Source organism: Phyllobates terribilis, unplaced genomic scaffold (genome assembly GCF_046119375.1).
Source record: "Phyllobates terribilis strain yellow unplaced genomic scaffold, ASM4611937v1 Scaffold_3__8_contigs__length_932513732, whole genome shotgun sequence".
Lineage (NCBI taxonomy): Eukaryota > Metazoa > Chordata > Amphibia > Anura > Dendrobatidae > Phyllobates > Phyllobates terribilis.
This window is the reverse complement of record NW_027362763.1, coordinates 155,605,248-155,626,085: the sequence shown is the minus strand read 5'-3', so window position 1 is coordinate 155,626,085 and position 20,838 is coordinate 155,605,248. Positions and strand designations below refer to the sequence as shown.

General features: G+C 43.3%; 1 protein-coding gene across 1 annotated transcript in view; it reads left to right on the top strand.

Annotated features, from left to right (window-relative positions):
* Nucleotides 1-20,838, top strand: part of TRAPPC12 (trafficking protein particle complex subunit 12) — a 132,430-nt gene that overhangs the window by 48,049 nt on the left and 63,543 nt on the right. The window contains exons 4-6 of the mRNA XM_073674208.1: nucleotides 1,061-1,174; nucleotides 9,949-10,087; nucleotides 19,845-19,957. Coding sequence (XP_073530309.1) covers nucleotides 1,061-1,174; nucleotides 9,949-10,087; nucleotides 19,845-19,957 — 366 coding nt within the window. The remainder of the gene's footprint in view (nucleotides 1-1,060; nucleotides 1,175-9,948; nucleotides 10,088-19,844; nucleotides 19,958-20,838) is intronic.

Below are 20,838 nucleotides of genomic sequence, written 5' to 3'. Positions count from 1 at the left end.
AATTTGGGGGGGGGGGGTTTTGCATAAAGACCCTTCCAACTCAGATTCCTAGGACGTTCCTGCCACAGTTGCGATTGTTGGCAGCTGTCCATCAAATGTAATAGATACCTATTGATTGAAAAGTACAGTGTAGATTCTCAGACATGGGTGTCAGATCCCGCTTCTTCAGAGTGAGACATGTCCTGTTTTGGGCCTCTTGTCAGTGCTGCCATAGATACCACCTATCTGGAGTGACCTGATGCGGCCAACGTGACAGCTCCTATGTATTTTTTGGGGACATAGTATTTTTTTTTTCCTTGTCATGCAGACTCCCTGGTAGAGCGCCTATGGCACTGGAGAGCGCTCATGTCCTGAAATGACTGGTAGCAGAACAGCTGCTCCGCGCACAGCTCCGTCACAGCAGCTAAAGCACCATAAATCATCTTCGCTCACAGCGGCCATGTAAAGAATAAAGTCTTACTCATGCTTCAAGAAAGAATTTTTTATTTTTTTTTAATCTTTCAAAACTTAATGCAAAAAAAAACATTGATTTTTCTTAAATGCAGATTATATCAATATTTAGGAGTGCAGTGCAGGATACGGGACAAGGCTGTGCATAGCCGGCAAAGGAGGTCCGAGCAGACTTGTCCCCATCAATGATTGTGTGGATATAATTTGTAAAGTTAAAAACTTCTCTCAATTCTTTTAATTAATTTTATTTTCAGGGACGTGAAAGTAGAAAAAAAAAAAATTGTCGTCCTCGATTATATATGCAGCACGTGCCTGCTTTCACCCGCAGTAAAATTTAGGCCATTAACATCTCTGGAAATGGAGGGGGGTTTACTGTTTATAATATTGTCGGTGTCTTCTGCTCGCTCTAAACAGCGCCTCATGCTTGGCTTCACTTACTGCCTAATTATACGCGCAGCTTTGACAAATGACATCCCTGGCTTTCCTGGCCATCTTTACTGACCTTGTCATCATTACTGATGACTAGATCGAGCCGCTTCAAGCAAATGAACCAGCTGAGCGTTTTATTGGCATCATTTATTAGTCACCATCTTCTGTTCTCTTCCCACAGAATAGTAAGAATTGGCGGGCCGCGGTCGACCTGAGTGGGAGGCTCCTGAATGCCCACGGGCAAGGGTATGGCAAGAGCGGTCAGCCGACTAACCACACCACAGACTCGCTGCAGGTGAGAAGGCGACTTAATGCTGGGCCGGCTGTTGTAAGTAAAACACTAATTGTGCAGAGAATAATGGGGATTCTGGCTGTAATATTTTTGTAGATACATGTACTAGGAGAGGAGCTGCACCCCGTCATTGAACGCTAATCAGAAGTAAAAAACAATAGTAGAAACATGAATGAAAAACACATGAATAAAGTGTAATCCAGCCATGCCCAAAGATAATGGGCTGATTCATCCCCAATTTCTCTCTCAGGGTTTCATGGTCAATGTTTACACTGGTCACTCGTCCCTGATCTTTTATTTTGGGTTTTTTTTTCTTTAATATTTAAATTTCTATCCAGGATAACTGTCATCTCAGTAGAACCTGCAGCGGAATGTCTGTGTCAGCCGCTAGCTCCTCCCCCTGCTCCATCGAACTTTAAAAGCACCAACTGTCACCTCAGTAGAACCTGTGCCAGAATGTCTGTGTCAGCTGCTAGCTCCTCCACTCTCCATCCAATTTTAAAAGCACCAACTGTCATCTCCTATCCCAGTAATGGGGAAATCTGTCTTCACAAAAGACAAATTTTACTCTAAATTATCAGGTTTTACCCTTGAAAAATCAGTCCAGGAGGAGAAAGAAGCAGATGTGTCTGATAAGAATTTCTATTGATTTATGGGGAAGGGGGGGATAAAATGTCTGTTTTCCTTTTAATTATTTATTTTTTTGTATAATTTATCTGATTCTGGGTGTTTTTTGTGACAGTTGCTCATACTGTCATTGCTTATTTGCTCATATTGTACGAGGATGAGTCAAAAAATATCCACACTCTGGCTGTAAAATTAATTTTAGTCAACTTTTAGAAAAGACAAATAATCATTTTTTTTTAAGGAATCTTGATGCTTTCCAATACACTTTGGCCCCGATTCATCAACACTAGCATTTTTTTACGCTGGTCTTGATGAAGAGGCAGGGTGGAGTGCGAGGCGCCTGATTCAATAAGAGGTGCATGACTCTTAATGAGTCAAGCGAGGCGTGAAGTGATGCGCTCCTCAGGTGCACCTCACCACAAATCTTATTATTGCTGTTACAATTTTTGCTCAGATCTTTACTCTTGCCCATTTTTTTCTGCTTCCCACAGATCAATTTTAAATGGTTATTCTAATGTCCTATCTGTTTTGTGCACTCCTGAAGATTGACATTTCGGACCATTGGCATGGTCTAGCGCTGGTCCGAACTGTGCGCTCTGCCATGCATCTAGCAGAGGTAACGTCACCTCTGCAGTATGGGAGCAGTGCAGGGGGAATGAGAAAGGTCAGATCCAGCCATCTTGCCCACTTTAGGGAGCCGCGAAAAGGCTTTAAAGCATGGAGCCAGCTAGCTGAGCGCGCCGCGTTACCTAAACTCTCGGACCCGGACACTCGCACTTCAGGGTTTCCAATAATCTAGGCACTGAGCTGTACTCCATACTTGAGAACGATAGGATTTTTAATAGGCTGTAAATTGCAGAGTTGCTTGTTTTTACTAGTACTCTTTTCCATTTTACCTATTTAAGATCTTGAGACAACCCCTTTAAGAACTTATCCGTTCCCTTGCTGCTTATTACATCGCACTCCTGGCGGATGCCATTGTAATGAGATAACCAATATTATTCTTCTTACCTGATATTAATGTTCTAGCTGATCTGCGTCTATTTTCAGTTAATGTGGGGGCTTCTGCTTCTATATACGGATTTATTCAGTTTCAGGAGACGTTATCATTTATTCTTCATAAGTTAATGGAAGTTGAAACAGATAAGCATATTTTCCAGATAACCGTTCTTGCCCCTCTAGTGTTCAGGTTCGCTTCCTCATGTTCCGGTTTTCTGGGTTTAGGTATATTGGCTTGTGTCTGCTCGTCTATAACCAGGATGACAATAGCGCCACCTGCTGATACTGCTGTTCATCACATGTGACCCCACAGCACATATTGGCCTCATACGTATCTGCTTACAAGCAAAGCTCCTGCTATGGTGTGTGTTAATAAGGACTAAAGTTACGCCTGATAAGGGTTGAAACTAGGGATTTTTGACGTCCATAGATGACCTCTCTGACACGTCTTCCAGATAAACCGCTGCAGCACAGAGCTGTAATACCGTCATGTGCACATAGTGGTTTGATAATGTGCCCAAAGCCCAGAGCCAGATACTTAGAAAGTTATATGTGTGTATTCCCACTGGCTGAGTGCAATGACCTTACAGGCATCACTGCCTATCCTGCAATATAGGGTATACTCAATGCTTTCAGTATTTAAAGGGGTTGTCCACTACTCTATCACCCCCTTCTGAATCCCAATGTTTCCCCCAAGTAAAATAATAACATCTATACTCACCATCTGTTATGGTGCAGTTCCAGCGGTGTCAGCACAGACTCTCCCGGGGATCACGTAACATTATGTCATGCGATCTTTGCGGCCTAACAGCGCCGGCTTTACTGTCGCCTCCTTTGGACAAATCAAGACATCTGGAGGAAGTGAGAGTTCAGCAGCTCTCACTTCCTCTGAATGTCAATTATGTCCATATGAAACAAGAGTGAAGCAGGCACTGACTGGCCGCAGATGTCGCATGACATAATAATGTCACGTGATCCCCTGGAGAGCCAGTGCCGACACTCCTGCTGGAATGGTGTCGAGATTGGAGGTGAGTATAGGTGTTATTATTTTATTGAGAGGAAACAAGGATTCAGAAGGAGTTGTCCGAGTTAATTCATAAATGTATAAAGAGTGATGCAATTTTCTGACAGAATTTCTATCAGCGCCTCACGTTTTACAAGATCTCTGCTTGCTGTAATCTATTAAAATCATCACTGTTTACTGTAGATGATCAAATCCCTTGGAAGTTCGAATTCACAAGGTTCGGTTAATTTTTTTTTTTTAATTAATTTGCAGAAAATTGATTTGCCAGGAATCCCAATACTGTAAAGCCTCGAATTGCCCTGAAAAGATGTGTGTAATACTCTGAGGTCTCCTAGGAGTGTATCCAATCTCTTTCAAGCTCTTTAACACAAATTCAGCCTTAGTAATGTTAGGTACCCCACCATAGAAATGAATGGTAGCCGGTAGTAACTAACAGCCCATTTTAAAGGTATCTGTCACCAGGTTTTTGCCACCTAATCTGAGGGCAGCACAATTTAGAGACTGGCCCTGATTCCAGCTATGTGTCACTTACTGGGCTGCTTGCTGTAGTTATGATAAAATCACTGTTTTATCACTAGAGGACTAGTAAATCTGCTGCCAGGTAGTTTAATCACACCCCCACCACTGATTGGCAGCTTTCTGCCTATGCACAGTGTACACAGAAAGCTGCCAATCAGTGGTGTAGGCAGGGTTATACAGGGCTCGGCATTCAGAAAACTGGTAGAGTTACAGCAGTTAAAAATGTGATTTTTTTTTTTTTTTTTTTTTTTTTTTTTTTTTTTTTTTTTTTTTTCTTCAAAGCTGCAACAAGTAGCCCAGTAAGTGACACATCGCTGGAATCAGTTTCTCTGCCCTGACATCATCTTGAGCTCAAATGAAGTAGCAAAAACCAAATAACAGAATCCTTTAAAAAAAAAAAAATTACCCCCTAAACAAACACGACTGCACAAGAAATGCTAAAACTCAATAGAGTTGCTTTTGACAAGCAGACAATTGTCTCTGACGCTGATTTCAGATTTAATCATTTTCCTGTGTCTTGCTGCTGCTTTCTAGTGCATTATGAATAAAGAAAAATGTGTAATTGTAATTCATATGCAGTAGGACAGATGTCAGCTATACCATATCCCTGATCAATCACGCTGCTGATGCTGGCACTTCTTCTATGTCTCTCTCAACCTGTCAGTTTAATCTCAATTATTTGCAGACTACTACTCTCATTATCCTCACTGCTGCAGATGTACAACATATTACTGTCAGGAGCCTTTATTCAATGTTTTAGGGCTTTATTTTTCTTTTCCTATATCTGTTGCTGAGCTATGAACTCCAAAGTTCTCCCAGTATCCTAGATCGCCTTAACATGGCTGCTGCGTTCCCTGCCTAGGCTTTTATACAGGCTGTTAGTTGCTCTTGATTAGCTGTGCTATACAATGTGATAGTCATAGCTGCAGGGCATTATGGGTAAGGTCGTATCTGAAGTCATGTCAACCTGCTGTGGCCGATGCAGTATTCTGCAAAGTGTAAAATGGCTGCAGACATTTTTTTATGCCATTAAATTGAAGGGCAAATTGTTAAAAATTTGCTGAAATCAGCTAATTTCATAAAATTCAAATCTATTCTTTCATCTCTATTGTTTAAAAATCTGTTTTGGTCAATTGATGACCACAATGGCGCAGGGTCCTGTATGACTTTTATATCATAGAGAACAAAATCTCCAAAAATAAAATTAAAAATGTAATAAAATATATTATTTATTCTGAATTAGAAAATTTCTTTTCCTGGCACAAAATAAATACTGAACTTGTGCCAAAGGAACAAGAAGCCGAGGTAGATACTTATTTCTCTCTGCTAAATAAAGTAACCTATATTCATAAAGTCTTACCTAGTGGGAGCAGTGGTGTGGAAGGATCTGACCAAGCATAGTCCCCTACCGATGCGACATTGGGCACCGAAAGTCACAGCTACTCGCTGGGTGGGACAGTCCCTGAGGAAGCCATCCTTATTATCCTACAGATGTCTATAGTCTAATTAATCAGATTGTCCCATAAATGATATATATCACCTATGCTCAGAAGGTGTACAAGGACAGGAGTCCTAAATTCCCCCAAGTGAATGAAGTAATAGTGAGCATGTGCGACCAATGCTCCATCACTGTATAGAAGTGGTGGTCAGACATGTTCACTACTGCTCCATTCTGTCAATTCCCCCCATTTTCAGTATCCGTGGGGTTCTCTGCACCTGGACCACCCCCTGCCATCAACAAATTTCTGTCAATCCCATGGATAGGTGATGAAAGTTTTTTTATGGGACAACCCTTTTAGTGCTACTCGCTCTGTGTCGGACTGTTACCCCTGCCATTGACCCACTCAGCGAATAGGTTGTCACTCTACAATGCTTGAAGGAGGCTGGCTGAGTAGTTAAGTAACTAACAATAGCAGACAGTAACTAAGCAGTCTTCTCCTCCAATTCCGTCTATACATAGGTGGATGAGGAGGTGGATTAGTTATTGAAATGAGCAAGTCAGCCAGCCCCCTTCTGGCACGTCATCGACTAAGGGAATGCAGAAGAAGCTTTCTTTCTTTCATGCAGGATGGAAAAAAATTGTTGGTTTTTTTTCCATTTTGCTTCAGAGACACTTTAAAGGGCCATTTTCAGGTCAAAACTAAAAGGATTGTGTTGTATATTTTATATTTTAGATATGGGAAGGTTGGTCAAGTAATATTTAGGGCTTAATGTAATGCCAGCCCAATGCAGACTTGGTGAAAGAGGGCTCAGAGTTTTAGGCTATGGCTACCTATTCATTGATGGATGACTGACGAGTGACGAGGAACATCTAACTTACATCCATGATTTTTTCCTCTCTAATTCCCTTAACCTTCTGGCTATCACAGAAACCTGGATTCAGCAGCCAGACACCACCGCTGCTGCTGCTCTCTCGTTTGGTGGGCTGAAATTTTCACATGCCGCCAGACCTGGCAACAGACAGGGTGGAGGTGTTGGTCTGCTCCTTTCCTCACAATGTGCTTTCCAGATCATCCCCCCGGTTCCCTCACTTATGTTTCCTTCCTTTGAAGTCCACACCATCAGACTCTTTAAACCCTTCTCCCTGCGAGTGGCAGTTGTGTATCGCCCTCCAGGCTCCTCCCACCAGTTCTTGGATCACTTTGCCACCTGGCTTCCCCACTTTCTATCCTGTGACATCCCCACCCTCATCATGGGCGACTTTAACATCCCCATCGATGATCCCCTCTCCCAATCTGCCTCTCATCTACTTTCTCTAACCTCATCATTCCGTCTCTCACAGTTTACTAATTCTCCTACCCATGAAGACGGGAATACTCTGGACCTGTTTTTTTCCAGTCTCTGCTCGCTGGATGACTTTACCAACTCCCCTCTCCCGCTCTCGGACCACAACCTTCTTTCCTTCTCTGTCAAGAATTGTCTCCTCACCCGGGACACCCCCACTTACCACACTTATAGGAATACACGTACCATTAATACCCAGCAGCTTATTGACAATCTCCACACATCTTTAGCCCCCATCTCCTCCTTCTCCTGTCCAGACTTAGCATTGTCACACTACAGTAATACACTGAAGAGTGCCCTAGATGAAGCAGCTCCTTCTACTCGCAAAAAGACCCGACACAAACAACGGCAGCCCTGGCACACGATGCAAACACGTTTTCTTCAATGTTGCTCAAGGTGTGCTGAGCGTCAGTGGAGAAAATCTTTTAGCAGAGGACTTCATCCACTATAAATTCATGCTCAAAACCTATAACTCTGCCCTTCATCTAGCCAAATAATCCTACTTCACCACCCTCATCACTTCAATGTCCAACAATCCAAAACGACTTTTCGAAACCTTAAAATCCCTCCTGAAACCTAAAGCACAGGCCCCCACCACCAACCTCAGCGGGGAGGATCTGGCCGCTTATTTCTTTGAAAAAATCAACCACATCCATCAGGACATCTCAGCCCAATCTCCTCAGTGCCTGGATCCCCTTCCCTGCCGCACTTCAAGCTCACTTGCCATCTTTGACCCTGTTACAGAAGAAGAAGTTACCCAGCTCCTCGCTTCTTCTCGGCCTACAACCTGCAACAGTGACCCCATTCCTTCACATCTCCTGCAGTCCCTCTCACCGGTGGTCACCACTCACCTAACTAAAATATTTAACCTCTCTCTTTCTTCGGGTAGCTTTCCCTCCTCATTTAAACATGCCATCATAACCCCTTTACTTAAAAAGCCATCCCTGGACCAGAACTGCACTGCTAACTACAGACCTGTCTCTAATCTTCCTTTCATCTCTAAACTCCTGGAACGCTTGGTCCACTCCCGTCTAATCCGCTATCTCTCAGATAACTCTCTCCTCGACCCTCTACAATCTGGTTTCCGCTCCTTACACTCCACTGAAACTGCCCTCACTAAAGTCTCTAATGATCTACTAACAGCCAAATCCAAAGGTCACTGCTCCCTGCTGTTTCTCCTGGATTTCTCTGCAGCATTTGACACTGTGGATCACCAGCTCTTCCTCACTATGCTCCGCTCTATAGGCCTCAAGGAAACGTTCTCTCCTTGTTCTCCTCCTACCTCTCTGACCGCTCCTTCACTGTATCTTTTGCCGGCTCCTCTTCCCCTCCTCATCCCCTTACTATCGGGGTCCCGCAGGGCTCAGTCCTAGGCCCCCTCCTCTTCTCTCTATACACTGCCCCTATTGGACAAACAATCAGCAGATTTGGGTTCCAGTATCATCTCTATGCTGACGACACCCAATTATACACTTCTTCCCCTGACATCACCCCCACTCTAATAGAAAATACCAAGGATTGTTTGTCTGCTGTGTCTAACATCATGTCCTCCCTCTATCTTAAACTGAATCTCTCCAAAACTGAACTTCTTGTGTTTCCCCCCTCTACTAACCTAACTCTACCTAACATCGAAATTACCTTGGAGGGTTCAACCGTAACTCCCAAGCAGCACGCCCCCTGTCTTGGGGTCATATTCGACACTAACCTTTCCTTTACTCCCTATGTCCGATCACTCACTCGCTCTTGTCACCTGCATCTTAAAAACATCTCCAGAATCCGATCTTTTCTCACTTTTGAAACTGCTAAAACTCTTACTGTCGCTCTTATTCACTCTCGTCTGGACTACTGCAACTCTCTTCTGATCGGTCTCCCTCTTACCAAAATTTCCCCTCTCCAATCTGTCCAGGGTCGTATTTCTGTCCAGCCGCTTCACCGATGCCTCCACCTTGTGCCAGTCATTACACTGGTTACCCATTCGTTACAGGGTCCAATATAAACTCATTGCTCTCATCCACAAAGCTCTCCACAGTTCTGCACCACCTTTATATCTCCTCTCTCATCTCAGTCTATCGTCCTACACGTGCCCTCCATTCCACAAATGACCTAAGACTAACATCCCCCATAATCCGAACCTCGCACCTCCGTCTCCAAGACTTCTCTCGTGCTGCGCCAGTTCTCTGGAATGCTCTACCCCAGACGATCCGATTGATGCCTAGCGCCGATGTCTTCAAGCGCGCTTTAAAAACCCATCTCTTTAAACAAGCCTACCACCTCAAATACCCAGTAAACTAACATTCCCCTGTTCCCTCCTAAATACTATTCAGAATCTGCTCCCTACTGTTCATCTGTCTCTACACCCTCCATGCACACGATAACTGCACTCGGTAATTGAGTATTGCACTTGAACATACAGGCTGATGACCGGATCATACAGCTTTATATGACAATCATGACTTATTATAATTGCCAGACCTGAAATAACAAACACTTTCCACCTATTGTGTCCCCCCATTTCCTTGTAGATTGTAAGCTTGCGAGCAGGGACCTCACTCCTAAAGTAACTGTTAAACTGTCTCACCTTGTATTGAATTTATTGTTTGTACATGTCCCCGCTTAATTGTAAAGTGCTGCGGAATATGTTGGCGCTATATAAATAAAAAATATTATTATTATTATTATTATTATTATTAATAATGCCAGAGGGATTCCACAAGGAGGAAACAGTCATGTAGATGCTATAACTTCAGGCTTGGAGCCGCCAAGACACCCAACAGATATATAGTGGTATAGCGGCTGACCTAACTACTTATGACGTGTTTTCCAGCTCTGGTTTCTCCGGCTGTCCTTGTTGGTGAAGCTTGGACTTTTTCAAAATGCAGAAATGGAGTTTGAACCGTTTAAAAACCTGGACCAGCCAGATCTGTACTATGAATATTACCCGCACGTGTATCCCGGGCGCAGAGGTAAGACAGTCTCTTCTCAGTTATGAACGTGGGTATGGGGCAACACTAGTCAAAAAACAGGATGCGTTCAGGATGCAGAGTCTTGTGTAATCAGCACTGCAGCCTTGCAACACTGGGGTTCTGGGTCCAAATCCCACCAAGGACAACATCTGCAAGGAGTTTGTATATTCTCCCCGTGTTTGTGTGGGTTTCCTACTGGTTCTCCGGTTTTCTCCCACCCTCCAAAGACATACTGATAGGGAATTTAGATTATGAGCCTCAATGGGGACAGTGATGATAATGTCTGTAAAGCGCTGTGGAATATGGTGGTGCTATGTAAGCAAGTAAAATAAAAATAAACTTGGAGCAATTTTATGGGAAGTGAAATGGGAAGTTGTCTATAAGAAGTCAGAGGGTGAACCGAGATGTGAAATAAGCTGCTTTACTGATGATGTAGGGAGCTGTCCAGCATCTCTAGTCGATCAATGAGTAGTGCTGGCACCTAGGAGCTAATCCTCACTGTAAGAAACCATACATCTGAATTGCTTGCCTTCATTAAAGTGAACCTGTCACCATGAAAATGCAGTCCTATCTGTAGGCACCATGTTATAGAGCAGGGGGAGCAGAGTAGATTGATATGCAGTTTTGTGAGAAAAGATTCAGTATAATCCGCCTTTTCATCCTTTAATCCTCTGCTCTTTCTGCGGTTTTCAGTCCAGTGGGTGGTTCTGTCATTGACTGTCAGTCACTTATAGGTCCGCCCACTGGACTGAAAACCACAGAAAGAGCAGAGGATTAAATCTTAAAAACACAGTTTATGCTGAATCTGTTCTCCTAAAACTACACTGCTCAAAAAAATAAAGGGAACACTCAAATAACACATCCTAGCTCTGAATGAATGAAATATTCTCATTGAATACTTTGTTCTGTACAAAGTTGAATGTGCTGACAACAAAATCACACTAAAATCATCAATGGAAACCAAATTTATTAACCAATGGAGGCCTGGATTTGGAGTCACCCCCAAAATTAAAGTGGAAAAACACACTACAGGCTGATCCAACTTTGATATAATGTCCTTAAAACAAGTCAAAATGAGGCTCAGTATTGTGTGTGGCCTCCACGTGCCTGTATGACCTCCCTACAACGCCTGGGCATGCTCCTGATGAGGTTGTGGATGGTCTCCTGTGGGATCTCCTCCCAGACCTAGACTAAAGCATCCGCCAACTCCTGGACAGTCTGTGGTGCAACGAGACGTTGGCGGATGGAGCGAGACATGATGTCCCAGATGTGCTCAATCGGATTCAGGTCTGGGGAACGGGCGGGCCAGTCCATAGCTTCAATGCCTTCATCTTGCAGGAACTGCTGACACACTTCAGCCACATGAGGTCTGTCATTGTCCTGCATTAGGAGGAACCCAGGACCAACCGCACCAGCATATGGTCTCACAAGCGGTCTGAGGATCTCATCTCGATACCTAATGGCAGTCAGGCTACCTCTGGCGAGCACATGGAGGGCTGTGCAGCCCTCCAAAGAAATGCCACCCCACATCATTACTGACCCACTGCCAAACCGGTCATGCTGAAGGATGTTGCAGGCAGTAGATCGCTCTCCACGGCGTCTCCAGACTCTGTCACGTCTGTCACATGTGCTCAGTGTGAACCTGCTTTCATCTGTGAAGAGCACAGGGCACCAGTGGCGACTTTGCCAATCCTTGTGTTCTGTGGCTAATACCAAGCGTCCTGCACGGTGTTGGGCTGTGAGCACAACCCCCATCTGTGGACGTCGGGCCCTCATACCACCCTCATGGAGTCGGTTTCTAACCGTTTGTGCAGACACATGCACATTTGTGGCCTGCTGGAGGTCATTTTGCAGGGCTCTGGCAGTGCTCCTCCTGTTCCTCCTTGCACAAAGGTGGAGGTAGCAGTCCTGCTGCTGTGTTGTTGCCCTCCTACGGCCCCCTCCACATCTCCTGGTGTACTGGCCTGTCTTCTGGTAGCGCCTCCAGCCTCTGGACACTACGCTGACAGACACAGCAAACCTTCTTGCCACAGCTCGCATTGATGTGCCATCCTGGATGAGCTGCACTACCTGAGCAACTTCTGTGGGTTGTAGAATCCGTCTCATGCTACCACGAGTGTGAAAGCACAACCAACATTCAAAAGTGACCAAAACATCAGCCAGAAAGCATTGGTACTGAGATGTGTTCTGTGGTCCGCACCTGCAGAACCACTCCTTTATTGAGTGTGTCTTGATAATTGCCAATAATTTCCATCTATTGTTTATTCCATTTGCACAACAGCATGTGAAATTGATTGTCAATCAGTGTTGTTTCCTAAGTGGACAGTTAGATTTCATAGAAGTTTGATTTACTTGGAGTTATATTCTGTTGTTTAAGCGTTCCCTTTATTTTTTTGAGCAGTGAATATATCGATCTATTGAGCTCCCCCTGCTCTATTACATGGTGCCTACAGATTGGACTATATTTTTCTGGTGACAGGTTCCATTTAACACTTCGAAAAAGAGTGAAATAGGAAATGTAAATGTATGAACAGTATCTATCCAAGAACATTACAACATTCCAAATGGTAATTTGTTTACCCATGTAAAAAGTGCCATTCAGCTCCCATGTGACAGCTTACAGGGTATCTTAATCAATTGCACTGTCAATGTCGGGATCTTAAAGATGGCAACTGCCACGAATTGGTGTGCACCCATCCTAGATTTCAGAGAACACGCAGTAGGACGGGCAGCATAAAGATCATCTGCTGGAGACATACGTCAGGTCAGAGCAGGGTCCGGTCAGGCATCGTAAACTTGCACTCCTCTGTTCGGTCATCCTGACCGTTCGCTGAGTGGAGGGGACTAAAGGAAAAGATTAGGACCTTGTTTTAGCTGACTGAGAATGAACATCCATATCAGTCTGTCTCGGCTGCACACTGCTAGATGGAAGTTGCCATCTTTAAAATCCCATCAGAGTGAACTACAGAAAGCATACCTTTTTGCAAAATAAAAGTATTTAGAAAAATTTTTAATATTTAAAAGTATTTTATTTTATCACAATTCTCGGAAAACCCCTTTAAAGGCAACCTGTCACCCTGGAAAATGCTATTTACCTGCAGATATGTCGTTATTGTACAGGCAAATTGCCGTACAATACTGTCCAGCTGCCTTACTGAAAGAGTGGCTACTGGGGAAAAATTTAATTTATTTCCTCCCTGGAGCCGCCTGTTTTCAGTCCTGGGGATGTGCACGGAGTGTGTACAGTCACCACTCGCAGCCCTGCTCACTGTACTGTGATTGACAGTCGACTCTGCGGTGCATCTGAGCACAGCGAGCTGTCAATCAAAATGCCGGGACTCGCTGCAGCCACTCCATTCACACCTCCATGACTGAAAGCCAGCGACTCCCAGAGGAAATAATCCTTTTCTGCCAGGAGCCGCACTCTCAGTAAGGAGGCCGGGCAGCATTGTAACGCTTTTTACCTTCAGATTATTCCTAAATCTGCAGGGAAAAAAGCGTTTTCCGAGCTTACAGGTTCCCTTTAAACAGCAAACTATCTAGAAAAATAAAACCCATCAGTTGGCGTGTTCCAGCCTGTTGGCCGGTGCCTAGACCTGCACTCCAGCTTGTGCCGCTCCATTATTTGGGATCTGTATCTGCTGCTCTTTCTCGCCTTATCACCTGGCCATCGCTCACACTTGCTCATTCCGCTCACAGTCAGGTGAGAGTCTCGATAATAGCAGGAGACCTCTTTCTGTCACTTTGATACTGCAGGGGAAAATCTCCTTCACCTAAAGTGCCCGTCTGGGAGCCATTGCCTTTTCATTTGTTCAATTTGCATCTTCCTTCCCTTATAATTGCTAGTTTTCCCTGTCTGCTTTTTCCGAGTGCCGCACAAGAATCATTTGATTTTCTGCTCTCCTCCATTCATGTGCATCCTTCAGCTATTCCTCTTCCTGACAGTCTGAAGGCTCTGTATTCATGGTGTGTGATATTACACTCGTGCCTCACTGACTGTATTTTCTCACTCGTCGGATTAAAGACGGCAAGTTATCTGGTGCCACATATACCAGCAAGTGTATATATTCACACCATCAGTTACCCTCCTGTACCCTGGCTGTGCTACTCTTTCCCTTAGAACGTGTGGCTCCGAAGATTCAGAGTAGTCACCCTTTGACTGAGGTGTTGGTTTCTAGGCGATGGTATTCACATATGTATTCACACCAGTTCATTGCAAATCCTGCACACGGAGCTATAGTTCCCAGGGATATGTCTGGTGCAGTTGGAAACTCCATTTTTTTAGTTAGGTTTTCTTTGCAATGATTTTATTAAAAGTTGTCACATGCAATAGACTCTCTCCATATAGTATTGTGACTGAGTACATTATTGTTCTTCCTAGACTCTCCATATAGTATTGTGAGAATACATTATTGTCCCTGCTTCTGCTGAATCTCCATCCATCCAGCTATTCTGCTTGACAGCTCCTCAGTGTCCCTCCTCCCTGCTTCTGCTAAACCTCCATCCATCCTGCTATTCTGCTTGACAGCTCCTCCTTGTCCCTCCTCCCTGATTATGCTGAACCTCCATCCATCCAGCTAGCCTGATTGACACCTCCTCAGTGTGCCGCCTACCTGCTTCTGCTGAATCTTCAACCACCTAGCCTGACAGCTCCTCAGTGTCCCTCCTCCCTGCTTCTGCTGAATCTCCATTCATCCAGCTAGCCTGCTTGACAGCTCCTCAGTGTGCCTCTTCCCTGCTTCTGCTGAATCTCCAACCACCTATCCAGATAGCTTCTCACTGTGCCTCCTCCCTGATACTGCGGAGATCTCACACTGCTCAGTACAAGCTTGCAGCTGTCAGTCAGGTTGGGTGCCTGAACACTAAATGCAGTTGGACTCATGAGCACTCTCGCAGTTGGACTCATGAGCACTTAATATCAGGATTATATAGTCATTCTGAAATGAATTTTCATAGTAAGGACACCAGCCTCATCAGGACTAAGAGCTGTAATAATGTATGCAGTTTGCATTGTTAAATATAGTGACATCTATTTTAAGGAGCTAAGTAGAATCATGCCACTGTCTTAGGACACCACCTTTCGGTGCCCAAATTTGTCAATTCTGATTAGTCAGTTCCCTCCCACCGTTACCATGTACCACTACCATCGTGTAGTTTCTATAGGGCTGCCCTAGGTACCAGGATCTGGGTGCAGTTGTTATTTCTGCCTCTTTTATAGCTACTGATAGTGGTAGGAAGGTAGGATAGTAGAAGGCCTCCTGCATAGAAGGACAGGGCGACATGTAACTGCGGCACAGAAGTGCGGTTCTGCATGTTTATATCTAGACTTTTCCAGTTCACTTCAGTTCGGATCACAATGTCAGAAGTAGAGCTTAGCAATGAATTCCGCAGGAGATAGGAAGTCAATATATAGATTGACAAAGAATAGCCGTAACGGAGAATAAGACGGATGACTGACAGCCACATTCATTATGGATAGGAGTTTAGGATAGGCCAATGACTATTGGCAGCAGCTTTTGACGTTATATCAATTAGGACTTAAATTAGTATTTTGCTTGTGTTTAGAGGTGAAAGGAGCAGATATCTCATCACATCTGACCTCAACAGCAAATAGAACCTTTTTATAGGATTTTTTTTTTGTGTGTTTTTATTTACACCTTTATTACACAATTTTTTTTTCTTTTGAAACCGTGCCTTTCTTGTCCTTGGCATCTTCTCTGTATTAAAGGGTTATTCCCATCTCCAATATCCTATCACAATAGGTATTACGTGTAATAATAATAGCAAATACCTCCAATTAGAAATGTAGTATAATGCTTCTGATTAGCTATGCTGCTTACCCCATGTGCAGGGCATTGCAGTAGATTAGGTATTCATGGTTACAACCACTAACAGCTAACTGTCACTATATGAGTGGTCGTAACTATAGATACCTAAGCTACTGCAAATCCCTGCACTTGGGGTAAGTGACATAGCTAATCAGAACAACTAGGCTACATTTCTAATTGGAGGTATTTGCTAAAATTAGTATTATTATTACATGTACTACATATTTGGATATGATATTGGAGATACGAATTACCCATTTAACTTGAATTGCATGAAGATGAGCTGTTATACCAGACAACACGGCCCATGGATGAGTAGATCACAGATTTGTTGGAGGATAATAGTAGCTTTCTATATAAAGAAAAAACTATCAAATTAAAGGCGCTGCCCACAATATGGTCACCATGCACTACATCCATCAGCTGTGGTATATAGCTACTTTTAGATTGACTGGAGTGCCTGATCAAGCAATTTACTGCTTATTACATTTTGCATCTGTACTTGATAACACTTGTCTTTTGTTTACAGCTCGTTGCCTTGGAGACCGACCACTGCTGCTAAACAGCAGAAGGTGCGCATCCCTATTGAGCTTGTAAGCACTGTTATCAACTGGACAAGGATGTCTGGAGTGCACTGTTATATCTTAATTCCAGTCAGCTTTATCAAAGTGCTTACAAGTTAGACAGCAGTGATGGTCGGTCTCCGTGGCAATGAACTGTAAACAAAAGTGTTAATATCTCAAAAATGGCAACAAATTTTAATGAGCAGTAAATTACAAACGAAGAATATCCATCTGTAAAGTTCGGAGTAACCATTTAATGAAATATGCCATAGCAGACCTCATACACTTAAATGGCTGCTCCAGGAGTAGAAAAGAAACCTGAAGGAAATTAAATTATAAATAAATTCATAAATATCTTTAGCAAATTACACAAATTTTGGGAAGTAATCACTATAGAATAAAAATATCACTAGAAATCTGTCCTAAAATGTTAATAGGACAGGTACCTGTGAGCATGTGCAGTAGGTAGATCCAGCCCCTCTCTCCATGTATAGGAAAATGTGCCCCTAATACTGGAGATACCAGGGCAGCTGAGGTAAGAGGAGGCCACTCACACTGCTGTCAACCCTCACTATCTGATCTATCACTGGAGATACCAGGGGAGCTGAGGTAAGAAGAGGCTGCTCACACTGCTGTACACCCTGTCTATATAATCCAATAGTAGAGATATCAGGGGTGCTTAGATAAGAAGAGGCTGCTCAGTGTTGTCCACTCTGTCCATCTGATCTAAAACTGTAGATACCAGGAGTACGGAGATAAGAAGAGGCTGCTCACACCGCAGTACACCATGTCTATCTGATCTAATACTTGCACTACTAAGGGGTGCTGAGGTAAGAAGAGGATGCTCACACTCCTGTTTACCCTGTCTTATCTGATCTAATACGGTAGATACAGTAGCGTAGCTACCGGGGGCCGGGGGGGGGGGCAGGGGGTGCGGTCGCCCGGGCCCCATGCTCAGGGGAGGCCCACCCGGTGGTACGCTATGCTTAACTATATCCCACTACACAGCGCTACGATATATACTTAAGCCACTATATGGTGATTGATATCAGTATTGATCTTTGTGTAGAGATTCATTTTCAGAGTGGTTATCTCCTGAGGATTCTCTATACCCACGATCAGGATTCACCACCATAGTTGTACCCACGGTTACCTGGTTATGGGCCCACTCAGATGTTTCGCCATCCCTGATCTGAACTCCTAGCTATGCCTCTGGGTATATACTAGGGGTGCTGAGGTAAGAAGAGGCTGCTCACACTCCTGTCTACCCTGTCTATCTGATCTCATACTGTAGATACTAGGGTTGCTGAGTGAAGAAGAGACTGCTCACACTGCTGTCCCCCCGTCTATCTAATCTAAAACTGGTGACACAAGGGGTGCTGAGCTAAGAAGAGGCTCACACTGCTATCCATTCTGTCTGTCTGACGTAATATTGGAATATCAGAGATTCTGAGGTGAGAAGAGACTGCTCACACTGCTGTCCTCCATCTTTCTGAATGACAGTACATGATATAGGTTATCTCCAGACCTTCCTACTACACATGTTCACAGGCTACTGTCCTATTAACATTCTAGGAAAGCTTTCTATTAATGTAACAAGACACCGGACATTTTATTTCTATAATTTATTTCTCCCTAGACAAAAGTGTGATTTGATAATTAAAGGTATTAGGAATTGTATTTTTTTTTTTAGTTTTTATTTATTTTTTTCATTTTCTGGAGAACGCTTTTAAGATAAGTAGTCCAATTCTGTGGGATCAGACAATGATTTTATTTGCGTTGGGACCCACTGTCAGGTAATAGAGGAATAGGGCATCTTGAACTGCAATATGTCCAATCCTATGTTCCAGCAGTGAATAGACTGCCAATTATCCTGCAGATTATCACCCTCTAACATTGATATAAACATGCATGCCTGGCTGATACTTTCATGTAAATAATTTATAATCCTTTCTGTAAACATGCAGCATTTTTTTACATTCATCCTGTTTTTTGTGTAGCATTGCAGGATCTGTAATGTTGTTCTGATTTTATATCTACAAACCATAACTACATCTGCTTTTTTCCCTCCGGTAACTTCATGCTTGTCTCTTGCTATGTTCAGGGTCTCTGTGGCGACATGCAAGCTGACCTGTGTCCCACATGAGCCCTTATGATAAAGCTGTCTTGGCGCATCTCGTGCCGTTCTGCATGGCAGGCTCCTATCTGCGGGCACTAATTAGGATGCGCTGTGCCTAGGTTGTGGCAGGACTGCTAGCTGCCCTAGGTTAGGTCTGCCGCTTTTTAGTTTTGTAAGAAAGCCCCTTGTGTTTCATAGCTTTCTATCATTATCTGTAGTCAGGATGGCATTCTGAGCTGCCCCAATTGCCCTAATCGCGCAGCAGTGCCTTGCCGGCCTCTAAAAATATCTCTTCTAAATATGGAGGAAAGATCCCGGCTGATCCATCGCCATTGCTGCACTTTATCTGTATTCCTAGTAGAAGGAAACTTGATGCTACATGGCAGCGAAATTGCATTTGTGAGATGGAGTGAGACAATAGCACGAGCAGGAGAGGAGCGCAGCTTTTATTCATTAGTCATGTCTATACATAATTCATACACAAGCGCTGCTAATATCACACCTATGAGCGCCTGATGTGCAGATCTGTGCCGAGGAGGGGGCTTCCCTGTATTTGAACGACTGATGAGCCGACCTCTCCCTGCTCCAACATATTATCTAGGGTCTAGCAGTGCCAATGTCTCCAGCCGTGTCAGATCCTAATATGCTCTGTGGTGCCGCAGTCTGTCTAGACATCTGTATAATGAAATAAATTATGCTAATTATGCTATGTGGTTTCTGCATGTATATATACATATATTTCAAGGGCTCCAACATTTTCAGCCATGACTGTATGTTTGTATGTATGTGTATATATATATATATATATATAATATTATATTATACAGTCATGGCCGAAAGTGTTGGAACCCTTGAAATTGTTCCAGAAAATTTTAAATATCACCGTACCTGCAATTAAATATGGTGGAGGTTCAAAGATGTTTTGGGGTTGTTTTCTGATAGATGTGATTAGGTGGTCTGATGCTGCAGGTGCCGAAGGGGCTTGGTACAGTTATGGCAAAGGGATTGATTCTCACTCCTGCCTGCATGGCTGACTTCAAAGTCTGATTGTCATATAAAGCCCAATCATTAGCTTGTGCGCTGCCAATTGTAGTTCTTCATTTTTTGTGCCATCTTGTCATATACAGAATATGACCAGTCTACTCACACATCTGATCATTGGACAATGAACTAGGGCTATGCGGTTAATCTATTTTCTATAGCTGCAGAGCGCTGTGTATTACAGAGCTTTCTTATTTCCTTTTTAGGCTCCATGGTTCCTTTCTCTATGAGGATTTTACATGCAGAGCTGCGCCAGTACCTTGGGTGTCCACAGGAGACTCTTGACCGACTGCACAGTATGAAAACCATTTGTTTAAAGGTAGGCGAAAAGTCATTCATGAATGTGCAAGGAAGACTGCTTCCGTGAGTGCAGGGCATGCCATAGATGTCTGTAATGTGCAGGACCCACCTCTGGGACCCTCGTGTACTGGCAGGTCTAATGATTCCCATTCAAAGTAGCTGCCAGTGGGCACACGATCTGTGAGAGTCCTGGAAAGAGCGCTTCACTTGGAAAAAAAAAACAAAAAGTTAAAATAGAACAAAAAAAGACAGTGCTAGTTTTATTTATTCCACCTTCTAAAAAAATAGAAAAAAAAGTAATCAAAATATCACCAACAAAGGATAGTCAGCCTGCGAAAACAAGTCCTGCTACAGCTCGATCGATGCAAAAATAGAAATGTTACGAGTCTTTGAATGCAACAATAGAAAAAAAAAGTAAAAATAGGATTTCATGATTTTCAAAAAATAAATAGTTTTTATTGTGCGGAAATAGAAAAATTGAAGAAATTAGGTAACGTAGTTGTCAAATCAATCCGCAGAATAAAGTTGTCCTGTTATTTTCACCTCATGGTGAACACCATAAAATACTCAAGAAATATTTATGAACTACGGTGTTTGTTTTTTTCGCAACTGAAGCTGGATATTAACCCCTTAAGCCCCGAGGGTAGTTTGCACGTTAATGACCGGGCCAATTTTTACAATTCTGACCACTGTCACTTTATGAGGTAATTACTCTGGAACGCTTCAACGGATCCCCCTAATTCTGAGATTGTTTTTTCGTGACATATTGTACTTCATGATTGTGGAAAAATGTCTTCGATATCACTTGCGTTTTATTTGTGAAAAAAACGGAAATTTGGCGAAAATTTTGCAATTTTCAAAATTTGAATTTTTAAGCCCTGAAATCAGAGCGATATGTCA